Source organism: Chanodichthys erythropterus, chromosome 19, assembly GCF_024489055.1.
Source record: "Chanodichthys erythropterus isolate Z2021 chromosome 19, ASM2448905v1, whole genome shotgun sequence".
Taxonomy (NCBI): Eukaryota; Metazoa; Chordata; class Actinopteri; order Cypriniformes; family Xenocyprididae; genus Chanodichthys; species Chanodichthys erythropterus.
Window position 1 is genome coordinate 2,365,235 of NC_090239.1, and position 27,464 is coordinate 2,392,698.

The following is a 27,464-nucleotide window of genomic DNA, read 5'->3' on the forward strand; positions in this document are numbered from 1 at the left end:
GATAATATTCCATAATGGTAATATAATATACATGATGTGTGTGATTTTATTTTCAATTCTAAAGACTGTTAGAAGAATGTTACTGCACTGTTTGAATAGTTCTTTCTGATAAGATTGTGAGGTTCAGTCATTGCTCAAATACTTCTACTAGTCCTAGATTATTCTGTTAGTGCTTCCTAAAGGGTTAAACTGCTGATGTGAGAGATCTTTTGGCCTGTTATATCATGGTGTAGAATTATATTCAATCACTATAACAACTTGAGCAAGGATGTTATGGTAATGTGGTAAACCAATTAATTTGTCATACAGTATCTCATAGAAGTGAGTACACCCCTCACATTTTTGTAAATATTTATTATATCTTTTCATGTAACAACACTGAAGAAATGACACTTTGCTACAATGTAAAGTAGTGAGTGTACAGCCTGTATAATAGTGTAAATTTGCTGTCCCTTCAAAATAACACAGCCATTAATGTCTAAACCACTGGCCACAAAAGTGAGCACACCCCTAAGTAAAAATGTCCAAATTGGGCCCAATTAGCCATTTTTGAATTAGCTTGTTAGTGTTACAAGGTCTCAGGTGTGAATGGGGAGCATGTGTGTTAAATTTGGTGTTATCGCTCTCACTCTCTCATACTGGTCACTGGAAGTTCAACATGGCACCTTATGGCAAAGAACCCTCTGAGGATCTGAAAAAAAGAATTGTTGAGACGTTTGCCGAGACCCCGAAACTGAGCTGCAGCATGGTGGCCAAGACCATATAGCAACAGGACAGATTCCACTCAGAACAGGCCCTGCCATGGTCGACCAAAGAAGTTGAGTGCACATGCTCAGTATCATATTCAGAGGTTGTGTTTTGGAAATAGACGTATGAGTGCTGCCAGCATTGCTGCAGAGGTTGCAGGGGTGGGGGGGTCAGCCTGTCAGTGCTCAGACCATACGCCGCACACTGCATCAAATTGGTCTGCATGGCTGTCGTCCCAGAAGGAAGCCCCTTCTAAAGATGATGCATGAGAAAGCCCACAAACAGTTTGCTGAAGACAAGCAGACTAAGGACATGGATACTGGAACCATGTCCTGTGGTCTGATGAGACCAAGATAAACTTATTTGGTTCAGATGGTGTCAAGTATGTGTGGCAGCAACCAGGTGAGGAGTACAAAGACAAGTGTGTCTTGCCTACAGTCAAGCATGGTGGTGGAAGTGTCATGGTCTGGAGCTGCATGAGTGCTGCTGGCACTGGGATCTACAGTTCATTGAGGGAACCATGAATGAGCAGAGCATGATCCCCTCCCTTTGGAGACTGGGCCGCAGGGCAGTATTCCAACATGATAACTACCCCAAACACACCTCCAAGACGACCACTGCCTTGCTCAAAAAGCTGAGGGTACCTAAACCCTACTGAGCATCTGTGGGGCATCCTCAAACAGAAGGTGGAGGAGCACAAGATCTCTAACATCCACCAGCTCAGTGATGTCGTCATGGAGAAGTGGAAGAGGACTCCAGTGGCAACCTGTGAATCTCTGGTGAACTCCATGCCCAAGAAGATTAAGGCAGTGCTGGAAAATAATGGTGGCCACACAAAATATTGACACTTTGGGCCCAATTTGGACAATTTCATTTAGGGGTGTACTCACTTTTGTGGCCAGCAGTTTAGACATTAATGACTGTGTGTTGAGTTATTTTGAGGGGACAGCAAATTTACACTGTTATACAAGCTGTACACTCACTACTTTACATTGTAGAAAAGTGTCATTTCTTCAGTGTTGTCACATGGAAATATATATTTACAAAAATGTGAGGGGTGTACTCACTTCTGTGAGATTCTGTATATTCGGTGCTTGCATAATTAAAGCTGAGTGCACACTGTGATTTATAATAGTCTGTTTCACGACTGTTGCTTGTCATACTGTACGAACATGATCCCCGCTGTATTCCATGTCACCCTGTGGGATAACAGTTGTCATATTGAGATATGTATAATAATTAGGCAGTTCTCGGTCTCAGAGAAACGGGCACCTTGTACTTCTGGAGACTCCATGTAGGTTTCAGTTCTGGAAAATGGTGACTCTGAAGACTAAAGGGTTCCTGGTTGTTTCACACTTAATTCGTTGCCTTCATTCGTAAAGTGTTTTACAGTCGGTTTTCTTCTCAACCTGTTTTTTGCAACGACAATTATTAACAAAGCATTTCATTGTCTGATGGTCACACCTTCATTTTGAAATTTCCAAAGTGTTGCACCTTCACATGTCTCGATTGTATTATATATTTATACATTGTTGCTGGGAATCTTACTGATCCAGATTAAAAGGAACATGATCTGATTTTACACATTAACTATTGTTTTCACTGTAATATCAGAGCAGTCCGTACACAACAGAGCTGCACAATGAAGTGAAATGATTAAATGGCAAGCATCGATACAATCTCTAACAAGATGAAAAGAAATGAAACACATCTTCATGGTATTGTTTAGAGATTACTCCCTTTTCCAGAAATGATCCTCCCACAGTTATTAAAGGCCCTGATAAGATTGTGAGAGCTGCAGTTCAGCATCACTCTATTGAAGAGAGTTTGATCACCTGACCTCAGGTAAAGATATTTCTCTTCATTTTATCCTGTTGGGCTCAAATATCTAGGCTTTTGACTGATTGAAATTATTTAGTAAAATGTTATTTTATATAAATATCTGTGGGCATTATAATTTAAGTTGTTCTTACAAACCTGCGCAATGTTTCATGTACATATGTGTGCAGGTGCAGTTCGTCACAATGAGGTTTCTGATCTCACTGTGTGTGTCTCTACTGCTGCTGATTAATGGTGAGTGTTTTATAATCTGTGAACTGACAAAATAATTTTCCAATATTAAATCAGACTTAATAATTTGTCTATTAAACATGTAAAATCAGGGGCCTTATAATTAAGCTTTTTTTTTTGAAGGTGCACCAATGAGACATGATAGTCTAGTGCCGTAATTTGTTTAAAGTAAGGGAGCTGGGTTCAAATCCTAAACTATAATATAATTCTTTTTATAACGAACCAAGCATATTACACATGAACTCAACTGCTAGTGATCGCTCTGTGATTTTCATGCATGGAAAACAGGAGAATTTTCTTTTTTTTTAAATAACACTTTGTTTTATTGGGAAAACCCAAGCCCACATAATTAGAATTCATAGAAATTAACTATTTGTGTAAATGACAATGGAGCATATAGATACAGTGTGAATTCAGGGTGATTGGGACACTTTTTGCCATTAAAATGACTGGGAAAAAGTGTCCCAATGAACCTGAATTGACCCTAGATACGGATCCTAGAAAACACTGAGGTGAGCAGGATTTATCTTGGTTTTAGACTAGTACATCTAATCCAGCGTTTCTCAACTCCACTCCTCTGGACACCCAGAATGTTTTCAGTGTATCCCCATTCAACACACTAAGAAGCTGATGAGTTGAATCAGTGTTAGTTAGATGTCTGAAACATTCTGTAATTGGTTATGTTTCATCACAGACTGTCCCCCTTTTCTTCATTCTCTCAGAATCAAAAACTTCCAGCTCTGATCCATGCTATGATTATCACACTCTTGATGAATATTGGAGAGACATACAACAGAGCCAAGACTATGGATATGATGACACTCTTGTTGAATGGAGTGGCTGGTATCGGCTATATTTGAATGGAAAAAGTGCCCAGATGTCTGAGTGGTGTGTGAGTAATGCTGGATGTGGAGGCAAAACTGGACTGCATCTCAACGGTTCTCATCCAACACTTGAGGATGGAGTGGTGACCCGTGAAGTCTTGGGAACTTATACATTGTGGTCAGGGGGGTTGTATTCCCATCGGTGTGGCGCCTACAGGTCCACGTCCATCCAAGTCAAAGCCTGTCCAGGAGAATATTTTGTCTATAAACTTGTCAAGCCAGATGTGTCGATGTACATGCCTTCATACTGTGCAGGTGAAGTTCTAGGCTCTGTTTTCAAAAGAGGTTTTTGTTAGTTGTATGCATACAGATTTGCTATGCAAATGTTTTTCAATTAATTTAAAAAAAAGTTAAAAGTGTAATGTGTTATTTCCATTCTTAACAGAATCAGTACATTTTTTATTAAACTGGTTCCTTTACAACCCTCCTTGATCAGACAAATGAATCAGGTCCTTGTTAAATGGACTATTACATCTTCATTCATCAACTAATGACCTGTTGAGCCATAAGTTCTCATGGTGGGCTCCTCAAGCAAACGGAACAATGAATGTTCTGAAAGAAAGTTTTTAGTCTTTGGGAAACTCAACCTAAGAATGATTTTTTTTTAGACTTTAAATGTGACCAAACACTTTCTACTATCAAATTTCTTTTAATAAATTTCAGTGGCATTATCCAATCACACAAAATATATTTGAAGGCATGTCACAACACGCCATCATTATTTATATAAAGTGTGAAAAGTCTTCTAAAATAATGTGTCTTTTCCTTTCGTCCATGACAGTTGCTTTCCAAAGCATCAGCAGTGATCCCTGCTACAACTATGAGTCTTTGGATCGTCCCTGGAGAGCCAACAATGAAAGTGGAGAATATATTTGTGATGACTCTTTCTCCTGGAATGGCTGGTACCGGCTTTTCTACTACGGAATGGACATCCGGATGTCAGAGACCTGTATTAGTTCATTCACCTGTAACACAGTAATCAATCTGTGGCTGAGTGATCCTCACCCTCAGATAGAGGATGGAGTGGTGATCAGGGAGGTCTGTGGAGGGTCTTATTGGGGAGGCTGCTGTGATTACAAGACAAATCCCATCAGAGTAAAAGCGTGTCCAGGCAATTACTATGTCTATGAACTTGTGAATCCACAATGGTGGTGTTCAGGATACTGCACAGGTACTGTGCTTTTCTCATTTAAGTATTTCAAACCTTTTTAAAAATGATTTCTGTCATGACATGAATTTCCTTCTTTTTAGATGTCAGCACAATTTCACAAGTGGTTTCCACTACAAGTCTAGATATAATCAATGGATCCAGCACCACCTTGCGTATGTTGAAAATAACATATATAAATATGTGAATACATGATTATCTCAACAATAAAATTTGCTGTTTTGTTTTATTTTCCAATGAAAGTTCTGCATTACAGTTTAAATGGCAATTTCTATACATGAACTTCTAGCATAACTTTTACACAGTCATGTGTCATGTATAAGTGGATTAAGAATCTCATGATTATTGTAGTGTTTGACTGGTTCACATTTACACTTGTGAAGCTCATTATTGTAATATAATTTGTTGGTTTTGGTGATCTCTTACTAACAGATTATGACCCGTGCAATAACTACAACATACTTGACAACCACTGGAGAAACACTCTCAATTACTGGTATGTTCGTGGATACGTATCTGCACACGATGACACTCTTGTAGAATGGGATGGCTGGTATCGACTCTTCATTAATGGATCAAGTGCTCAGATGCCTGAATGGTGTGCGTCTTTCATGGCTTGTGGAGGTTATACTGCTCTGTATCTTGGTGGCTCTCATCCTCGGCTAGAAGATGGAGTTGTTACTCATGAAATTTTCGGCTCCCGTTATGATCAGTGCAGAAGCTACAGATCTGACCCAATCCAAGTCAAAGCTTGTCCTGGAAATTATTATGTCTACAAATTTATCAGGCCACCTCTATCAATCCCAGCTCCTGCATATTGTGCAGGTACATACATTCATCTTTATATTTGACATGATTATCATGAATTGTATTGAAGGTTTTTGTTATTATACACTTTCTGTGATTTCATAATAGTATCTTTCACCACTCCAAGTATCAACCCCTGCTTCAGCTATACCAGTCTGGATGAGCCTTGGAGATCCACTGACAACTCTTACAACAATGGCATGTGTGATTATAATGTGGAGTGGAATGGCTGGTACAGGCTGTTCTATAATGGTCAAAATGCTCAGATGCCAGAATCATGTGTAGATCGGTTCAGGTGTGGCACAGATTCCCCACTGTGGCTCAACGGCCCTCACCCACAGCTGGAAGATGGAGTGGTCATCCGTCAGGTCTGTGTCCCATCATGGGGTGACTGCTGTACTTACACATCCCACCCTATAAGAGTCAAAGCCTGTCCAGGAGATTACTATGTTTATGAGTTTGTCAAGCCACCATTTTGCGGAGCTTATTGTGTTGGTGAGCATTTACTCGTATGATCTTCAGCCATCAACTTTTCTGGATTTTGTTTAAAAATGATTGCTGTTGATTTTATTGTCAATTTAATTGTTTCTAAAACCAGATGCCTCAAACCAGTCCATCTCATCAGTGTCTACAACAACAGAGAGAATCCCATCCACTGAATCCATTACTCCATCAACAGTAGAATCCATTGTAGAATCCATTACTCCACCAATCACAACCACTGGTAAAGTATTATCTTGCTTCCTTTATAAACTCTCATGAACAACTTAGACTTTTTTAGTTTGACCCATTACACAAGAGTATAGAAAAAGTCATAGAAAAACAAATTTCTCCAGAAAATAAATTTCTCAACAGCTTCTTAATTTTCTCAACATCCTTTTCTTACACATCATTGCTGAATTCCGATTCTTTCCTATTGTGATGGATGAGGAATTTGGCTTATGTGTCACATCATAATTAGAGCAGAAGTCATGACTTACAATTTAAGTGTTCCTAATCACTCAGGTGAACTTAACTTACAATATGATAATGAACATACTTTGGTTAGATTTTACTCTTAAGAATTTCTAAGGGTGACAGTTGAGGAGAATGTTTTATTTATTTATTTTTTCCTACAACTTCAGTTAAAGGATAGATTGTTGAGAAAATTTTGAATGAAAAATGTCATTAAAGGGATAGTTCACCCAAAAAGGAAAATTTGATGTTTATCTGCTTACCCCCAGTGCATCCAAGATGTAGGTGACTTTTTTTCTTCAGTCAAACGCAAATTATGATTTTTAACTGCAACCGCTGCCGTCTGTCAGTCAAATAATAGCAGTAGATGGGAACTTCAACTATAACAGTAAATAAAACTTACTTAGACAAATCAAAATTAAAACCTGCGGCTCGTGACAACACATTAATGTCCTAAGACACAAAACGATCGGTTTGTGCGAGAAACCGAACATTATTTATACAATTTTTACCTCTAATACGTCCAACTTCGTTCAGCTTCCTGTTAGTGAGGTCAAAAAACGCGTTCTGAAGACGGAAGTGATGTCTCGCCCATATACTTCAATGAGCGCGAGACATCACTTCCGTTATCAGACCTCACTAGCCGGAAGCTGAACGAAGTTGGACATAGTGGTGTATTAGAGGTAAAAAATTATATAAATACGGTTTCTCGCACAAACGATCGTTTCGTGTCTTAGGACATCAATGTGCCGTCACGATCCGCAGGGTTTAATTTGGATTTGTCTATGGAAGTTTTTTCGACTCTTATTGTTCAAGTTCCCAATCACTGCTATTATTTGACTGACAGACGGCAGCGGTTGCAGTTAAAAATCATAATTTGCGTTCGACTGAAGAAAAAAAGTCATCTACATCTTGGATGCCCTGGGGGTAAGCAGATAAACATCAAATTTTCCTTTTTGGGTGAACTATCCCTTTAATACCATGGAAAAATCACTGTTAAGATGCGTAAAGACAAAAATGCTTGTTAAAAAATTAAAAAGAAAGAAAATAGATAAATAAGAAATAAAAAGGAACAGACTAGTTAGGTTGGAATGATCTCTCTGAAACTGCATGTCTGAAGAAAGCAGGGCCGTGTATAATAAGCATAAATAGAAAACCATTGGCAACAATTGACTCTGATTCAGGCTGACAATGATTTTGAGAAACACAGTTCTCGTTAGCCTGTGTTCTGATGTAGAACCTGGAAGTGCTGAATGTAAACAGCATATGTGAATAACACAGAAAAAAAGAAATTGTTGAATAAAGTTGTTATTTTTGTTTTGTTTTTGCACAAAAAGCATTCTTATCACTTTATAAAAATAAGGTTGAACCACTGTAGTCACATGGACTATTTTAACAATGTCTTTAGTACATTTTTGGACCTTGACAGTGGTGGTTAAATTGCTGTCTGTGTCATATACCTCTCTGATTTCATCAAAAATATCTTAATTTGTGTTCCAAAGATGAATGAAGGTCTTACGGGTGTGGAACTAAAGACAGAATTTTCATTTTGGGGTGAACTAACCTTTTAAAGCCAGATAGATTCTGACAGTGTCAAGGTTTTTATTGTTTGTCAGCTGGATGAAATTATTCTGAAAGTGATTATGACAATATAGTTTCTCTATTTCATTATTGTTATAGTTGTGGTGTGTACAACACTATTCTCGTAGAATTGAAATGATTATTAAAACTTTTATAGTTATTGTGCTTTGTGTGAACGGCCTTAACATTTTTACTCTGGGATTTTTGTGATAACATGATTTTTTGTTTAATGTCAGTATCAAGAATAATTGTAATTAGTTGGTTAGTTAATTTACATAGCACAATAGATGAGATGTGTCTCATCATGGAATGGCTGCTGTATTTACACATCCTACCCTATAAGAGTCAAAGCCTGTCCAGGAAATTACTATGTTTATGAATTTGTCAAGCCAATATTTTGCAGAGCTTACTGTGTTGGTGAGCATTTACTCGTATGATCTTTAGCCATTAACTGGATTTTGTTTGAAAATTATTGATGTTGATATAAATATTTCCTAATAGCAGATGCCTCAAGCCAGTCCATCCCATCAGAGTCTACAACAACAGAGACAATCACAGAAGAATCCACTACTCCACCAATAGAAGAATCCACAGAAGAATCCATTGTAGAATCCATTACTCCACCAAACACAACCACTGGTAAAGTATTGTCTTGCTTCATTTATAAACTCTTATTTCTCCAGAAAATAAATCACATTAGACAGAAGTAAAACAGCTCAGAATGATTATTTCCTTGATAGTGGAACTGGCCATTTTCAATTATCTTTAATTTTTATTTCTAATATCAACTTCAATTTCTAAACAAAATATCTTTTGACCCATCCTTCACCTAATTTGATTTTTGAATTTGTCACACCACACCAAAGGGGTCTCTTTATAATTCTTCAATTATAATTATTCAGCCAATTTTATTAATTCGTCAAACGGAATATTCCCATCAACACTTTATTTTCCGTCAGAGCGGATCTGCACGGATCTTCCTCGCACAGAGGAATAACCAAAATATTTGCTAGGTAGTTGTGCATTTAAACATTACCCTTACAGACAATTCTTCCTGGACTAACTCTTAGAGCTCCATCCAAGGATAACACTACCTATTATGGGATGAGTTCAATCAATCCTAGCACCACAGGAAATTATTAAAAACAACTTACCTGTGATGAAGGATGACCTCTCAGTCCTCAGTCCCGTGTTTCTTGGGAATATCCCGGACGAGCCCCCAAACTGTTAGATCAAAATCTCAATAATAGGTAGAATATTTGTGGTCTCAGTCATTAGTTTAGAAACAGGTGCCTCAACCCCTGTGATGTGTGGCAGCAGCAGTGCGAGATCTCGGGAGAATGACCAAGCAGACACAGATCAAGTGCGGTACAAAGCATTCTCAGATTTATTCAGGAAGAAGGGTCATATTTATAGACATAGGTCAAACAACAATCTCCAGGATGGCTTGAGCAGCCAATCATACGACTTAAGAATCAAACCTTACCATGTATGGCATTTTAAGAAATGTAGCTGCATAAATGTGTGTGTGTCTTCAACTTCTGGTTATGTGTGAGAGTGTCAGTGTGTCCAAGGACTACTACTTCTTGTTTTGTCTAGGTAGGCACATGATGTGCACAATGGAAAAATCCCAAGACACAGAGAAAGTCAAAAAGTGAAGCCCAATAAATAAGAAATTATTTAACAAACATTTTCTCAAAAATCTTTTGTTTAACATAATTGCTGAGTTTTCAGTCTTTCCCATAGTGATGGATGAGGAATTTGGCCTATGTGTCACATCATAATTAGAGCAAGAGGTCATAACTTACAACTTAAGTGTTCTTAATCACTCATGTGAACTTAAAAACTTACAATATGATTGGTTAGATTTTACTCTTAAGATTTTCTAGGGGTGAGAATAATTAATAATAATAATAATAATAATAATAATTATGGCACATATTTTGGACAAATGTTGGATATGTATGTATATGAATAAGTCCACACTTTGACCAGTCCAAAACCAAAGGTCATCATCATTGTCCCACTACTAATAGCAGCCAGATTCCTCTCACATGACATAAACATGAGCCTCACAAATTACTGAAAAATGTAAATGTCAAATCTTTTGTATTTTTTTTTTTTTTTTTTTTCATTCTCTCAGCAGCACCAGAAATATTCTACCCTTTCGGCTCTTCAGGAGACACAAGAAATGCTGCTGCTGATGATGGAAGCTCCTCTAAAATTCAGCTGTTGAGGCCATTTCTGTTCTTTGGCCGCACGTACCAGCAGATTTATGTAAGAAATTGATTCCATCTTAATTCTGTGTCTAAATGTGATGTGCCTAAAGCTCATCTGTGATCAGAAAAAAATGTGGCTGTTATTTTGAAAGTATGTTCCATGTTTCAGGTGAATAATAATGGACATCTCACATTCAACCAGTCTTCATCACAGTTTATTCCCTACTCTTTTCCTGCGAATGGAAGCCAAGATATAATTGCTGGTCTCTGGACCGACCTTGACAACCGTGCAAGAGGTGTCATTTCATATCATCAGTACACTAATGGAAGTGTTCTCACACGTGCCACTCAGGATATAAACAATCATTTCCCAAATCTGACCTTCAACGCTTCTTGGGTCTTTGTTGCAACTTGGGATAAAGTCCCTTACATTTCCATGTTTAGAGCAGTAAGTTTGATTATACTTCTGAATTCAATTCCATTCAAAATCAAAATACTTTGTTGGCATGAATACAATACAAAGTGTTACAATACACAGAAAATGAATTAAATCATTAATATTAGCAACAAAGTCAAAATAATGGTCATACAAGAGCAATAATGAAAAATGAACATTAAATGATTGTCCTTTTTTCCAGTCTTTGCAGGAAACATCATTTCAAGTGGTTTTAATTTCAGGCAGTAATTTTTCATTTATTCTAATGAATTATGGTGACACTTCTGTAACAGGGCTTCCAGTGGAGGTAAAAGCAACTTATCTGTATCCGAACAAAATATAACTATTCAATACTATATGTACTATAGTGTATGTATGTATGTATGTATGTATGTACTGTTCACATATATAATTAGCATATTTTACATATTTTATCCAGGCTGGATATGACACTGTAAACTCCATACACTACTTTGTGATTCCTGGATCAGTCAATGGGAGCTCCATTCCAAACCTCAAGAACTCCAGTAATGTCAATGTTGCAGGCCGTTGGGCCTTCAGGGTGGATGGTGGACACAAAGGTATAAGATTTATCTTTTTAGAAATAGATAAAAACAATACAGTTTTGCTTTACAAGCCATTTTTTCTGATAAATGTCATATAACTCGGTGCAATGTTTTGAATGAAAAACATTCAAAATACTTTATAGTTATCGTGCTTAGTGTGTACAGCCTTAAGATTTCTACTCTGGGATTTTTGTAATGATAACATTATTTTTGTTTAATATCAATATCAAAACTAATTTTAGTTAGTTAATTTTTATAGCACAATAGATGAGATATGTCTCCTCATGGGATGGCTGCTGTACTTACACATCCCACCCTATAAGACTTAAAGCGTTGGTGAGCATTTGCTCATGATCTTCAGCCATTAACTTCTCTGGATTTTGTTTGAAAATGATTGCTGTTGATATAAAATTGTTTCTAATACCAGAAGCCTCAAGTGAGTCAATCCCATCAGCGTCTACAACAACAAAGACAATCACAGAAGAATCCATTACTTCACCAATCACATCCACTGGTAAAGTATTGTCTTGCTTTGTTTATAGACTCTTACAGTATATATCTCCGGAAAATAAATCACATTAGACAGAAGTAAAAAAGCTCAGAATAATTATTTCCTTGAAAGTGGAATCAGCCATTGTAGCAACGTTCAAAGTTCTTGGGGAAGGAAGAGGACAGGTTGGCTTTGACTGCTGACTGAGCTTTAATTCAGATATTAAATCTCCAACAAAAAGGCGACAGATTTTTGGCGTCTTCCTGAACGAATTTACAAATCATGTATTTAAGCGTGCGATTAAAACGTTCGACCAGCCTGTCCGTTTGTGGGTGAAAGACGCTGGTACGAATTGATTTAATGCCCAATAATTCATAAAGTTTGCGTAATGTGCGTGACATACACGCCGTGCCTTGATCAGTGAGGATTTTGTTCAGAATCCCCACTCGGGAGATTAGACTAAACAGTGCGTCTGCAACACTCTTAGCGGAATTGTTGCAGAGAGCCACTGCTTCGGGGTATCGCGTTGCATAATCCACAGTGACAAATGCAAAGCGATGCCCTCTCGCTGAACGCTCTAATTGCCCGATGAGGTCCATAGCAATTCTCTCGAAGGGGACCTGCATTAATGGGAGAGAGAACAAAGGCGCTTTTGGAGCGGCCGGTGGATTCACCAACTGACATTCACGACAAGACGCGCACCACCTGCGCACATTCTTGTGGATGCCCGGCCAAAGGAATCGGGTCATGAGGCAATTTAGTGTTGCCGTTTGTCCTAAATGTCCAGCCATTGGATTAGAATGAGCCACTTGGAAAAGCATTTCCCTGCTGCTCTTCAGAACTAACAACTGAGTTGTATCTTCCTTTGTCTGAGTGTCTTGGGTCACTCGATACAACCTATCTTTTATGATCGCAAAATATGGAAAAGTAAGCGGACGTCCAGGCTGGAGAGGCTGACCGTCGATGGTGCTGACCCTTTCAAAGGCATGTTTTAGTGTTGCGTCCTGAGACTGCTCCAGGGGAAAGTCATCGCGTTCCGAAAGAATAAGTCTCCCGATCCCGCTCTGTTCCCCTGAGGCTGCAGTCATTGGTCCCTGGTAAGTCTCTCCCACCTGCACTCGTGCATGCTTATCCAGCGTCTTTTTTCCCCAAGAGGCATCCGAGCACAAACATCCCATTAATTTATTAAACGCTGGCCAATACGTTCCCAGAATTATCGGATTATGCGGGTTAACTGCCACCTCAACATTATGCTTTTGCCCCCTGAATTTAATAACAATTGGCACTATAGGATATTCCACCACATCCCCGTGTACACACCGCACCCTAACCATGTGGCTTGTATCCAATGCCCCGGATGAAATCAGGCTTTGATGAACCGAGGTTTGGTTACATCCTGAGTCTACCAAAGCCTGATAAGTACCCCCTTGATACTCACAGGTATTTGGTACCAGCCAGCCTGACCAAGGGCAACCTGCGGGTCATCCGGGACCCGCATCATCGTCCCGAACTCCATGACCTGTCCCCGAAATGGTCCGTGTCCCTGCAACGCCAACAAGCCGGCCCAGACCTGCTCGGAAAACTGTCCCTGTTCAGTCCCGCCCCACCCCCGGGGCGGGACACGAGGAGGGCCGAGCGGATGAGACCTGGGGAGAGGGACAGGTCTAGAGAGAGAGGAGGATGGGGAAAGAGAGGGAGAGAGAGAGATAGATGGCAGGGGTTCGCCGACCCATGGGCACGCCACCATGTGGTCCTCCGCAAGTTGGATGGCCGAGTCCAGCGACGTAGGACAGTGGCACCAGGAGGTCCAGGAGACCAGGAGGTTCTGTACAGGAAGCTGCTGCGCTGCCACCGGCGACTCACCCGATAGCAAAGGGGTGAGCTGCATGGGCCACTGATCCCGGGGCCATCCAGAAACTTCGGCAGACTTTTCAAACAAGTCCAGGAAGGCCATCCTGCGGGCCCATTTTGTTCAGTGGCAGATTGGTGGTGGGCGCAGCGAGCTGTCCGGTGGTCTCCATACGAACCTCCCGGTCAATCCAGCTCCGGAACCTCTCGCAGTCTTCCTGCTGGACTTGTAGAATGGCCTGGAAGCGGCGGTCTTGATCCGTGCATAGGTCCAGTAGGGCTTGGTGTTGGTCTTGGTGCAAGACCACGAGGGATGAAATAATGTCCACAAACTCCGTGGCGGAGGTCGATTACATGGCGGCGGCTCCCTTCTTCCTTCCCGGGTTTCGGCACCAGTATAACAAAGTTCAAAGTTCTTAGGGAAGGAAGAGGACAGGGTCGGCTTTGACTGCTGACTGAGCTTTATTTCAGATATTAAATCTCCAACAAAAAGTCTGTGCTAATGCACAGCAATAAAATAATCTCCACAGTAATGGCTTCACTCCAGCAACAGGTGTCTCGGCAGTCCAGCGTTCTCAGTCAGCAGTCCCTCTCTCTCTCACACACTCCTGCTTCTCCTGGCGTTTTATCCTGTCTCCACGCCAATTACTGGAATGAGAAACCGGTGTTCGTGATTTACATTTAACCCACTCACTCACCATGCGTCTCCCGACTCTCTCTCCCGCTGCAGACTTCGCTGAACGACGCCCGCCTCGCCACAGCCATTTTCAGTGATCTTTAGTTTTTATTTCTAAAATGAACTTCCACATTTTCTCAAAAATCTTTTGTTGAAAGTCATTGCTGAGTTTTCAGTCTTTCCCATAGTGATGGATGAGGAATTTGGCCTATGTGTCACATCATCAGATAAAAAAGAGTGAACAATCCCTTAGTACAATGAATTGTGAATTGCAGTAGTCCAGTCTTGTTGAAAGAAATGCATGAATAATGCATGAATAAGTCCACATTTATACCAGTCCACAACCAGAGGTCATTATCATCCCACTACTAATAGCAGCCAGATTCCTCTCACAATACATAAATAAACATGAGCCTTACAAATTACTGTAAAATTTAAATGTCAAATATAATTTTTTTTTTTGTTCATTCTCACAGCCGCACCAGAAATATTCTACCCTTTCGGCTCTTCAGGAGACACAAGAAATGCTGCTGCTGATGATGGAAGCTCCTCTAAAATTCAGCTGTTGAGGCCATTTCTGTTCTTTGGCCGCACATACCAGCAGATTTATGTAAGAAATTGATTCCATCTTAATTCTGTGTCTAAATGTGATGTGTCTAAAGCTCATCTGTGATCAGTAAAACCTGTGGCTGTTATTTTGACAATATTTCTCATGTTTCAGGTGAATAATAATGGACATCTCACATTCAACCAGTCTTCATCACAGTTTATTCCCTACTCTTTTCCTGCTAATGGAAGCCAAGATATAATTGCTGGTCTCTGGACCGACCTTGACAACCGTGCAAGAGGTGTCATTTCATATCATCAGTACACTAATGGAAGTGTTCTCACACGTGCCACTCAGGATATAAACAATCATTTCCCAAATCTGACCTTCAACGCTTCTTGGGTCTTTGTTGCAACATGGGATAAAGTCCCTTACATTTCCATGTTTAGAGCAGTGAGTTTGATATACTTCTGACTTCAATTCCATTCAAAATCAAATTACTTTGTTTGCATGAATACAATACAAAGTGACAGAAAATAATGAATTAAAACAATAATAATAGCAACAAGATCAAAATAATGGTCATACAAATAAGAGCAATAATGAAAACACTAAATGATTATCCTTTTTTCCAATCTTTGCAGGAAACATCATTTCAAGTGGTTTTAATTTCAGGCAGTATTTTTTCATTTATTCTGATGAATTATGGTGACACTTCTGTAACAGGGCTTCCAGTGGAGGTAAAAGCAACTTATCTGTATCCGCACAAAATGTTACTATTCAATACTATATAAGTGTATGTATGTATGTATGTATGTATGTATGTACTGTTAACATATATAATTAGCATATTTTACATATTTTATCCAGGCTGGATATGACACTGTAAACTCCATACACTACTTTGTGATTCCTGGATCAGTCAATGGGAGCTCCATTCCAAACCTCAAGAACTCCAGTAATGTCAATGTTGCAGGCCGTTGGGCCTTCAGGGTGGATGGTGGACACAAAGGTAAAAGATTTATCTTTTTAGAAATAGATTAAAAACAATACAGTTTTGCTTTACAAGCCATTTTTTCTGATAAATGTCATATAACTCGGTGCAATATTTTGAATGAAAAATATTAAAAATATTTTATATTTATTGTGCTTGGTTTGTATGGCCTTAAGATTTTTACTCTGGGATTTTTGTAATGATAACATTATTTTTGTTCAATGTCAGTATCAAAACTAATTTTAGTTAGTTCATTTTTATAGCACAATAGATGAGATGTGTCTCCTCATGGGATGGCTGCTGTACTTACACATCCCACCCTTTGCTCATGATCTTCAGCCATTAACTTCTCTGGATTTTGTTTGAAAATGATTGCTGTTGATATAAAATTGTTCCTAATACCAGAAGCCTCAAGTGAGTCAATCCCATCCGCGTCTACAACAACAAAGACAATCACAGAAGAATCCATTACTTCACCAATCACATCCACTGGTAAAGTATTGTCTTGCTTTGTTTATAGACTCTTACAGTATATATCTCCGGAAAATAAATCACATTAGACAGAAGTAAAAAAGCTCAGAATGATTATTTCCTTGATAGTGGAATCGGCCAGTATAACAAAGTTCAAAGTTCTTAGGGAAGGAAGAGGACAGGGTCGGCTTTGACTGCTGACTGAGCTTTATTTCAGATATTAAATCTCCAACAAAAAGTCTGTGCAAATGCACAACAACAAAATAATCTCCACAGTAATGGCTTCACTCCAGCAACAGGTGTCTCGGCAGTCCAGCGTTCTCAGTCAGCGGTCCCTCTCTCTCTCACACACTCCTGCTTCTCCTGGCATTTTATCCTGTCTCCGCGCCAATTACTGGAATGAGAAACCGGTGTTCGTGATTTACATTTAACCCACTCACTCACCATGCGTCTCCCGACTCTCTCTCCCGCTGCAGACTTCGCTGAACGACGCCCGCCTCGCCACAGCCATTTTCAGTGATCTTTAGTTTTTATTTCTAAAATGAACTTCCACATTTTCTCAAAAATCTTTTGTAGAAAGTCATTGCTGAGTTTTCAGTCTTTCCCATAGTGATGGATGAGGAATTTGGCCTATGTGTCACATCATCAGATAAACAAGAGTGAGCAATCCCTTAGTACAATGAATTGTCAATTGCAGTAGTCCAGTCTTGTTGAAAGAAATGCATGAATAATGCGTGAATAAGTCCACATTTATACCAGTCCACAACCAGAGGTCATCATCATCCCACTACTAATAGCAGCCAGATTCCTCTCACATTACATAAATAAACATGAGCCTTACAAATTACTGTGAAATTTAAATGTCAAATCTTTTGTATTTTTTTTGTTCATTCTCATAGCAGCACCAGAAATATTCTACCCTTTCGGCTCTTCAGGAGACACAAGAAATGCTGCTGCTGATGATGGAAGCTCCTCTAAAATTCAGCTGTTGAGGCCATTTCTATTCTTTGGCCGCACATACCAGCAGATTTATGTAAGGATTTGATTCCATCTTAATTCTGTGTCTAACTGTGAGTGGTGAATGTTTTATAAACTCATCTGTGATCAGTAAAACCTGTGGCTGTTATTTTGACAGTATTTCTCATGTTTCAGGTGAATAATAATGGACATCTCACATTCAACCAGTCTTCATCACAGTTTATTCCCTACTCTTTTCCTGCTAATGGAAGCCAAGATATAATTGCTGGTCTCTGGACCGACCTTGACAACCGTGCAAGAGGTGTCATTTCATATCATCAGTACACTAATGGAAGTGTTCTCACACGTGCCACTCAGGATATAAACAATCATTTCCCAAATCTGACCTTCAACGCTTCTTGGGTCTTTGTTGTAACTTGGGATAAAGTCCCTTACATTTCCATGTTTAGAGCAGTAAGTTTGATTATACTTCTGAATTCAATTCCATTCAAAATCAAATTACTTTGTTGGCATGAATACAATACAAAGTGTTACAATACACAGAAAATAATGAATTAAATCATTAATATTAGCAACAAGGTCACAATAATGGTCATACAAGAGCAATAATGAAAAATGAACATTAAATGATTGTCCTTTTTGCCAGTCTTTGCAGGAAACATCATTTCAAGTGGTTTTAATTTCAGGCAGTAATTTTTCATTTATTCTGATGAATTATGGTGACACTTCTGTAACAGGGCTTCCAGTGGAGGTAAAAGCAACTTATCTGTATCCGAACAAAATGTTACTATTCAATACTATATGTACTATAGTGTATGTATGTATGTATGTATGTATGTACTGTTCACATATATAATTAGCATATTTTACATATTTTATCCAGGCTGGTTATGACACTGTTAACTCCATACACTACCTTGTGATTCCTGGATCAGTCAATGGGAGCTCCATTCCAAACCTCAAGAACTCCAGTAATGTCAATGTTGCAGGCCGTTGGGCCTTCAGGGTGGATGGTGGACACAAAGGTATAAGATTTATCTTTTTAGAAATAGATAAAAACAATACAGTTTTGCTTTACAAGCCATTTTTTCTGATAAACGTCATATAACTTGGTGCAATGTTTTGAATGAAAAACATTCAAAATACTTTATAGTTATCGTGCTTAATGTGTACGGCCTTAAGATTTGTACTCTGGGATTTTTGTAATGATAACATTATTTTTGTTTAATATCAATATCAAAACTAATTTTAGTTAGTTCATTTTTATAGCACAATAGATGAGATGTGTCTCCTCATGGGATGGCTGCTGTACTTACACATCCCACCCTATAAGACTTAAAGCGTTGGTGAGCATTTGCTCATGATCTTCAGCCATTAACTTCTCTGGATTTTGTTTGAAAATGATTGCTGTTGATATAAAATTGTTTCTAATACCAGAAGCCTCAAGTGAGTCAATCCCATCAGCGTCTACAACAACAAAGACAATCACAGAAGAATCCATTACTTCACCAATCACATCCACTGGTAAAGTATTGTCTTGCTTTGTTTATAGACTCTTACAGTATATATCTCCGGAAAATAAATCACATTAGACAGAAGTAAAAAAGCTCAGAATAATTATTTCCTTGATAGTGGAATCAGCCATTGTAGCAACGTTCAAAGTTCTTAGGGAAGGAAGAGGACAGGTTGGCTTTGACTGCTGACTGAGCTTTAATTCAGATATTAAATCTCCAACAAAAAGGCGACAGATTTTTGGCGTCTTCCTGAACGAATTTACAAATCATGGATTTAAAACGTTCGACCAGCCTGTCCGTTTGTGGGTGAAAGACGCTGGTACGAATTGATTTAATGCCCAATAATTCGTAAAGTTTGCATAATGTGCGTGACATAAACGCCGTGCCTTGATCAGTGAGGATTTTGTTCAGAATCCCCACTCGGGAGATTAGACTAAACAGTGCGTCTGCAACACTCTTAGCGGAAATGTTGCAGAGAGCCACTGCTTCGGGGTATCGCGTTGCATAATCCACAGTGACAAATGCAAAGCGATGCCCTCTCGCTGAACGCTCTAATTGCCCGATGAGGTCCATAGCAATTCTCTCGAAGGGGACCTGCATTAATGGGAGAGAGCACAAAGGCGCTTTTGGAGCGGCCGGTGGATTCACCAACTGACATTCACGACAAGACGCGCACCACCTGCGCACATTCTTGTGGATGCCCGGCCAAAGGAATCGGGTCATGAGGCAATTTAGTGTTGCCGTTTGTCCTAAATGTCCAGCCATTGGATTAGAATGAGCCACTTGGAAAAGCATTTCCCTGCTGCTCTTCAGAACTAACAACTGAGTTGTATCTTCCTTTGTCTGAGTGTCTTGGGTCACTCGATACAACCTATCTTTTATGATCGCAAAATATGGAAAAGTAAGCGGACGTCCAGGCTGGAGAGGCTGACCGTCGATGGTGCTGACCCTTTCAAAGGCATGTTTTAGTGTTGCGTCCTGAGACTGCTCCAGGGGAAAGTCATCGCGTTCCGAAAGAATAAGTCTCCCGATCCCGCTCTGTTCCCCTGAGGCTGTAGTCATTGGTCCCTGGTCAGTCTCTCCCACCTGCACTCGTGCATGCTTATCCAGCGTCTTTTTTCCCCAAGAGGCATCCGAGCACAAACATCCCATTAATTTATTAAACGCTGGCCAATACGTTCCCAGAATTATCGGATTATGCGGGTTAACTGCCACCTCAACATTATGCTTTTGCCCCCTGAATTTCATAACAATTGGCACTATAGGATATTCCACCACATCCCCGTGTACACACTGCACCCTAACCATGTGGCTTGTATCCAATGCCCCGGATGAAATCAGGCTTTGATGAACCGAGGTTTGGTTACAGCCTGAGTCTACCAAAGCCTGATAAGTACCCCCTTGATACTCACAGGTATTTGGTACCAGCCAGCCTGACCAAGGGCAACCTGCGGGTCATCCGGGACCCGCATCATCGTCCCAAACTCCATGACCTGTCCCCGAAATGGTCCGTGTCCCTGCAACGCCAACAAGCCGGCCCAGACCTGCTCGGAAAACTGTCCCTGTTCAGTCCCGCCCCACCCCCGGGGCGGGACACGAGGAGGGCCGAGCGGATGAGACCTGGGGAGAGGGACAGGTCTAGAGAGAGAGGAGGATGGGGAAAGAGAGGGAGAGAGAGATAGATGGCAGGGGTTCGCCGACCCATGGGCACGCCACCATGTGGTCCTCCGCAAGTTGGATGGCCGAGTCCAGCGACGTAGAACAGTGGCACCAGGAGGTCCAGGAGACCAGGAGGTTCTGTACAGGAAGCTGCTGCGCTGCCACCGGCGACTCACCCAATAGCAAAGGGGTGAGCTGCATGGGCCACTGATCCCGGGGCCATCCAGAAACTTCGGCAGACTTTTCAAACAAGTCCAGGAAGGCCATCCTGCGGGCCCATTTTGTTCAGTGGCAGATTGGTGGTGGGCGCAGCGAGCTGTCCGGTGGTCTCCATACGAACCTCCCGGTCATTCCAGCTCCGGAACCTCTCGCAGTCTTCCTGCTGGACTTGTAGAATGGCCTGGAAGCGACGGTCTTGATCCGTGCATAGGTCCAGTAGGTCTTGGTGTTGGTCTTGGTGCAAGACCACGAGGGATGAAATAATGTCCACAAACTCCGTGGCAGAGGTCGATTGCATGGCGGCGGCTCCCTTCTTCCTTCCCGGGTTTCGGCACCAGTGTAACAAAGTTCAAAGTTCTTAGGGAAGGAAGAGGACAGGGTCGGCTTTGACTGCTTTATTTCAGATATTAAATCTCCAACAAAAAGTCTGTGCTAATGCACAGCAATAAAATAATCTCCACAGTAATGGCTTCACTCCAGCAACAGGTGTCTCGGCAGTCCAGCGTTCTCAGTCAGCAGTCCCTCTCTCTCTCACACACTCCTGCTTCTCCTGGCGTTTTATCCTGTCTCCATGCCAATTACTGGAATGAGAAACCAGTGTTCGTGATTTACATTTAACCCACTCACTCACCATGCGTCTCCCGACTCTCTCTCCCGCTGCAGACTTCGCTGAACGACGCCCGCCTCGCCACAGCCATTTTCAGTGATCTTTAGTTTTTATTTCTAATATGAACTTCCACATTTTCTCAAAAATCTTTTGTAAAACATCATTGCTGAGTTTTCAGTCTTTCCCATAGTGATGGATGAGGAATTTGGCCTATGTGTCACATCATCAGATAAACAAGAGTGAGCAATCCCTTAGTACAATGAATTGTGAAATGCAGTAGTCCAGTCTTGTTGAAAGAAATGCATGAATAATGCATGAATAAGTCCACATTTATACCAGTCCACAACCAGAGGTCATTATCATCCCACTACTAATAGCAGCCAGATTCCGCTCACATTACATAAATAAACATGAGCCTTACAAATTACTGTGAAATTTAAATGTCAAATCTTTTGTAATTTTTTTTTTTTTTTCATTCTCACAGCAGCACCAGAAATATTCTACCCATTCGGCTCTTCAGGAGACACAAGAAATGCTGCTGCTGATGATGGAAGCTCCTCTAAAATTCAGCTGTTGAGGCCATTTCTATTCTTTGGCCGCACATACCAGCAGATTTATGTAAGGATTTGATTCCATCTTAATTCTGTGTCTAACTGTGAGTGGTGGATGTTTTATAAACTCATCTGTGATCAGTAAAACCTGTGGCTGTTATTTTGACAGTATTTCTCATGTTTCAGGTAAATAATAATGGACACATCACATTCAACCAGCCTTCATCACAGTTTATTCCCTACTCTTTTCCTGCTAATGGAAGCCAAGATATAATTGCTGGTCTCTGGACCGACCTTAATAACGCTGCAAGAGGTGTCATTTCATATCATCAGTACACTACTGGAAGTGTTCTCACACGTGCCACTCAGGATATAAACAGTCATTTCCCAAATCTGACCTTCAACGCTTCTTGGGTCTTTGTTGCAACTTGGGATAAAGTCCCTTACTTTTCCATGTATAGAGCAGTGAGTTTGATATACTTCTGAATTCAATTCCATTCAAAATCAAAATACTTTGTTGGCATGAATACAATACAAAGTGACAAAAAATAATGAATAATAGCAACAAGATCAAAATAATGGTCATACAAATAAGAGCAATAGATAAAAATAATGAAAAAATGAACACTAAATGATTATCCTTTTTTTTCCAATCTTTGCAGGAAACATCATTTCAAGTGGTTTTAATTTCAGGCAGTAATTTCTCATTTATTCTGATGAATTATGGTGACACTTCTGTAACAGGAGTTATGGTTGAGGTAAAACCAACTTATCTGTATCCGAACAATATGTTACTATTCAATACTATATAAGTATGTTTTTATGTATGTACTGTTAACATATATAATTAGCATATTTTACACATTTTATCCAGGCTGGATATGACACTGTAAATTCCATACAGTACTTTGTGATTCCTGGGTCAGTCAATGGGAGCTCCATTCCAAACCTCAAGAACTCCAGTAATGTCAATGTTGCAGGCCGTTGGGCCTTCAGGGTGGATGGTGGACACAAAGGTATAAGATTTATCTTTTTAGAAATATATAAAAACAATACAGTTTTGCTTTACAAGCAATTTTTTCTGATAAATGTCATATAATTTGGTGCAATGTTTTGAATGAAAATACTTTATAGTTATCATGCTTAGTGTGTACGGCGTTAAGATTTTTACTCTAGGATTTTTGTAATGATAACATTATTTTTGTTTAATGTCAGTATCAAAACTCATTTTAGTTGGTTAATTTATATAGCACAATAGATTAGATGTGTCTCCTCATGGGATGGCTGCTTAACTTACAAATCCTTCCCTATAAGACTTAAAGCGTTGGTGAGCATTTGCTCATGATCTTCAGCCATTAACTTCTCTGGATTTTGTTTGAAAATGATTGCTGTTGATATAAAATTGTTCCTAATACCAGAAGCCTCAAGTGAGTCAATCCCATTAGCGTCTACAACAACAGAGACAATCACAGAAGAATCCATTACTTCACCAATCACATCCACTGGTAAAGTATTGTCTTGCTTTATTTATAGACTCTTACAGTATATCTCCGGAAATCAAATCACATTAGACAGATGTCACTAGCCAGGCTAGAACTCGGGTCTGTGATGTAGTAGTTGAGAGATCTGCCACTAGACCACAGAGGCTGTAAAGTTGGACCCAAACGAAACACTCTAGGCAGAACTCCAGGCAATGTTGGTTTATTAAAAAAAAAAAAAAAAAAAAAAGTCTTTGCAAGCCAAAAATCTAACAAAAGTTCTTCTCAGACAGAGGTATTGGTAACATGAGAGATAATTGAAAAAAAAAAAAAAAAAACACATATAAATAAAAACTCCTTGAGGGGAGAAAACAAAACTAGAGCTCATTAACAATCAAATAACGAAGAACACCTTACTTGAGGTAGCATGGAAGGACTTGGAACAACAAGCAGGTAGCACGCAGCCAAGACTCAAAAACCAAGTGAGGAACAAAAGGAAAAACACAGCTAAAATACCCTAAGAGAAACAAGGCACAGGTGACCTGGATAATGCTAACAAGATCAAACGAGGAAGAATAAGACAGAGGGGAACACAGGAGCCTCTAGAGGCATGGAGACAAACTACAGGAGGTAGAATGCTGACAACAGAAGTAAAAAAGCTCAGAATGATTATTTCCTTAATAGTGGAATAGGCCATTTTCAGTGATCTTTAGTTTTTATTTCTAATACCAACTTTCACATTTTCTCAAAAAACTTTTTTTAAACATCATTGCTGAGTTTTAAGTCTTTCCCATAGTGATGGATGAGGAATTTGGCCTAAGTGTCACATCATCAGATAAACAAGAGTGAGTGATCCCTTAGTACAATGAATTGCAGCAGTCCAGTCTTGTTGAAAGAAATGCATGAATAACACATGAACAAGTTCACACTTAGACCAGTCCACAACCAGAGGTCATCATCATCCCACTACTAATAGCAGTCAGATTCCTCTCACATTACATAAATAAATAAATATGAGCCTTACAAATTACTGTGAAATTTAAATGTCAAATCTTTTGTATTTTTTTTTTGTTCATTCTCACAGCAGCACCAGAAATATTCTACCCATTCGGCTCTTCAGGAGACACAAGAAATGCTGCTGCTGATGATGGAAGCTCCTCTAAAATTCAGCTGTTGAGGCCATTTCTATTCTTTGGCCGCACATACCAGCAGATTTATGTAAGGATTTGATTCCATCTTAATTCTGTGTCTAAATGTGAGTGGTGGATGTTTTATAAACTCATCTGTGATCAGTAAAACCTGTGGCTGTTATTTTGACAATATTTCTCATGTTTCAGGTGAATAATAATGGACATCTCACATTCAACCAGTCTTCATCACAGTTTATTCCCTACTCTTTTCCTGCTAATGGAAGCCAAGATATAATTGCTGGTCTCTGGACCGACCTGAATAACGGTGCAAGAGGTGTCATTTCATATAATCAGTACACTAATGGAAGTGTTCTCACACGTGCCACTCAGGATATAAACAATCATTTCCCAAATCTGACCTTCAACGCTTCTTGGGTCTTTGTTGCAACTTGGGATAAAGTCCCTTACTTTTCCATGTATAGAGCAGTGAGTTTGATATACTTCTGAATTCAATTCCATTCAAAATCAAAATACTTTGTTGGCATGAATACAATACAAAGTGACAGAAAATAATGAATTAAAACATTAATAATAGCAACAAGATCAAAATAATGGTCATACACATAAGAGCAATAGATACAAATAATGAAAAATGAACACTAAATGATTATCCTTTTTTTTTTCAATCTTTGCAGGAAACATCATTTCAAGTGGTTTTAATTTCAGGCAGTAATTTTTCATTTATTCTGATGAATTATGGTGACACTTCTGTAACAGGAGTTATGGTTGAGGTAAAAGCAACTTAACTGTATCCGAACAAAATGTTACCTTTGTGTTCTATGAAAGTGTTCAATACTATATAAGTGTATGTATTTATGTATGTACTGTTAACATATATAATTAGCATATTTTACATATTTTATCCAGGCTGGTTATGATACTGTAAACTCCCTACACTACTTTGTGATTCCTGGATCAGTCAATGGGAGCTCCATTCCAAACCTCAAGAACTCCAGTAATGTCAATGTTGCAGGCCGTTGGGCCTTCAGGGTGGATGGTGGACACAAAAGTAAAAGATTTAACTTTCTAGAAATAGATAAAAACAATAAGGTTTTGTTTTACAAGCCAGTTTTCTGATAAATTTATATAACTCTGGTTTGAATGATTATTATGCATATGTTTAAACGTCATTCAACAAATATTTTATGTGTGTGGATTTCAGTGCTTATCTATCAGGTTTAAGTTTATCTAGTGCAGTGATGGCAACCTTTGAAAATTTACAATAATTTGTGGCACCCTACACTAGTGTTGTCATGATACTGGAATTTCTAACTTTCTAAGTAAATTGAGTTGAAAGTAGGATGTTAATTGATTGAGTGTTTCATTAAGTTTACATATACATTACATTTATGCATTTAGCTGATGCTGTTCTCCAAAGCGACTTCAAATAGTGGAACAAAAGCAGTTTGTGTTGTATTTCATCTATCTGTGCTTCCCCTTCTAGTTGATGGAAACCCCTGTTCTGAACTCAGCTGCTCTGAGGATGAAAGATGTGGGATGAAAAATGGTGTTTATGGCTGTTTATGTAAAAAGGACAATCACAGACCACAACCACATTCTGACTCTTTTGGTTGGTATAATTCCACAACATAATGTGAAATGTATTTTTTTTTTTCAGTCATAAATTATCTTTATATTTTTCCCTCTCAGATTCCTCAGAATCCTGTGAAAGCAGCTCTGGCTCCATGTCTGTGTCTCGCTGTCAGCTCTTTGAGGCTGGTTTTCCAGCTGATGTCTTACACCTCAATGATCCCAGCTGCAAAGGAACGGTCCGGAATGGCAGAGTGGAATTCCATTTTGATAATGATGAACACATGTGTGGTACAAATCTTGTGGTAGGTTTAACTGTGTATGATTTATTCAAATATACCATCCAATTATTTGTATTGTCCGAATGAACCAACAGAGTTTGATTTGACAACTTGGGGAATCGCTATGAGACTTTGAGAAGTCTGTATGGAGGTCTGTAAAGGTACTGAAGAATCTGTAACAACCAAGGGAGGGGCCCAAACAGACCTCCCTAAAGACTGAGAGATTCAGCAGGGAAGGATACACTAATCCATGCCACAAAAGAGTTTGGAAGTTTTGCCCGCATTCTCCACCATTAATGTCACCCACCATTATGTCTCTTGACTGAGGCAAATTTTGTCTTGGTTTCTGATTTTGCTTTAACAAAAATGAATTTAAAATACCTTCAATTAAATTTAGACTTAATTACAAAAATGTTATATTTGTTGTCCACAGGCTAACGGCACCCACTTCATCTATGATAACTTTATTCTGGGGACACCGAGGTCAGAAGGTCTCATCAGCAGAGAGAAAATCCTGAAGCTTTCTTTCAGCTGTGTTTATCCTCAAACACAAACACTTTCCATGAATGTGGAAATCAACCCACTGGAGAGGTGGGAATATTTTAAGCAGGAAAAACTAATGTACAGTATAACAATGAGTGAATACTGTATATATGCTATGCTCTTAATATCTGTGTTTCTAAATATAAATTGAGTTGAGACAAATATAACATGGATCTTGAACATGTCATCAGCATTGTGCACAAGACTCTTCCCGCTGGTGAAGGCAGATATCGTGTCCGGATGATTCCATTTCAAGATGATGAGTTTATCCGGCCCTTCACTGGTGCAGTGGATGCAGAGCTCGACCAGGAGATGCATGTGGAAGTTCGTGTTGAGGGGGTCGACAGGCGCCAGTTTGCCCTGGTGATGGACACGTGTTGGGCTACACCTGTGAATGATCCTGATTACAGCCTCCGCTGGGATCTCATTGTTTCAGAGTAAAGCAATGCTTGTTTT

General features: G+C 39.5%; 1 protein-coding gene across 1 annotated transcript in view; it reads left to right on the plus strand.

The window, feature by feature from the left end:
- Positions 1 to 1,005: 1,005 nt before the first annotated feature.
- LOC137008294 (uncharacterized) overlaps positions 1,006 to 27,464 on the plus strand; it is a 29,700-nt gene continuing 3,241 nt past the window's right edge. The window contains exons 1-29 of the mRNA XM_067370263.1: positions 1,006 to 1,084; positions 3,540 to 3,956; positions 4,483 to 4,872; positions 4,953 to 5,024; positions 5,302 to 5,694; positions 5,785 to 6,171; positions 10,358 to 10,488; positions 10,600 to 10,878; positions 11,078 to 11,173; positions 11,306 to 11,447; positions 13,290 to 13,706; positions 14,923 to 15,056; positions 15,168 to 15,446; positions 15,864 to 16,005; positions 17,358 to 17,491; positions 17,611 to 17,889; positions 18,320 to 18,461; positions 20,292 to 20,586; positions 20,966 to 21,066; positions 21,920 to 22,053; positions 22,173 to 22,451; positions 22,861 to 23,002; positions 24,549 to 24,682; positions 24,802 to 25,080; positions 25,522 to 25,663; positions 26,099 to 26,224; positions 26,305 to 26,489; positions 26,899 to 27,056; positions 27,200 to 27,445. Coding sequence (XP_067226364.1) covers positions 1,006 to 1,084; positions 3,540 to 3,956; positions 4,483 to 4,872; positions 4,953 to 5,024; positions 5,302 to 5,694; positions 5,785 to 6,171; positions 10,358 to 10,488; positions 10,600 to 10,878; positions 11,078 to 11,173; positions 11,306 to 11,447; positions 13,290 to 13,706; positions 14,923 to 15,056; positions 15,168 to 15,446; positions 15,864 to 16,005; positions 17,358 to 17,491; positions 17,611 to 17,889; positions 18,320 to 18,461; positions 20,292 to 20,586; positions 20,966 to 21,066; positions 21,920 to 22,053; positions 22,173 to 22,451; positions 22,861 to 23,002; positions 24,549 to 24,682; positions 24,802 to 25,080; positions 25,522 to 25,663; positions 26,099 to 26,224; positions 26,305 to 26,489; positions 26,899 to 27,056; positions 27,200 to 27,445 — 6,134 coding nt within the window. The remainder of the gene's footprint in view (positions 1,085 to 3,539; positions 3,957 to 4,482; positions 4,873 to 4,952; positions 5,025 to 5,301; positions 5,695 to 5,784; positions 6,172 to 10,357; positions 10,489 to 10,599; positions 10,879 to 11,077; positions 11,174 to 11,305; positions 11,448 to 13,289; positions 13,707 to 14,922; positions 15,057 to 15,167; positions 15,447 to 15,863; positions 16,006 to 17,357; positions 17,492 to 17,610; positions 17,890 to 18,319; positions 18,462 to 20,291; positions 20,587 to 20,965; positions 21,067 to 21,919; positions 22,054 to 22,172; positions 22,452 to 22,860; positions 23,003 to 24,548; positions 24,683 to 24,801; positions 25,081 to 25,521; positions 25,664 to 26,098; positions 26,225 to 26,304; positions 26,490 to 26,898; positions 27,057 to 27,199; positions 27,446 to 27,464) is intronic.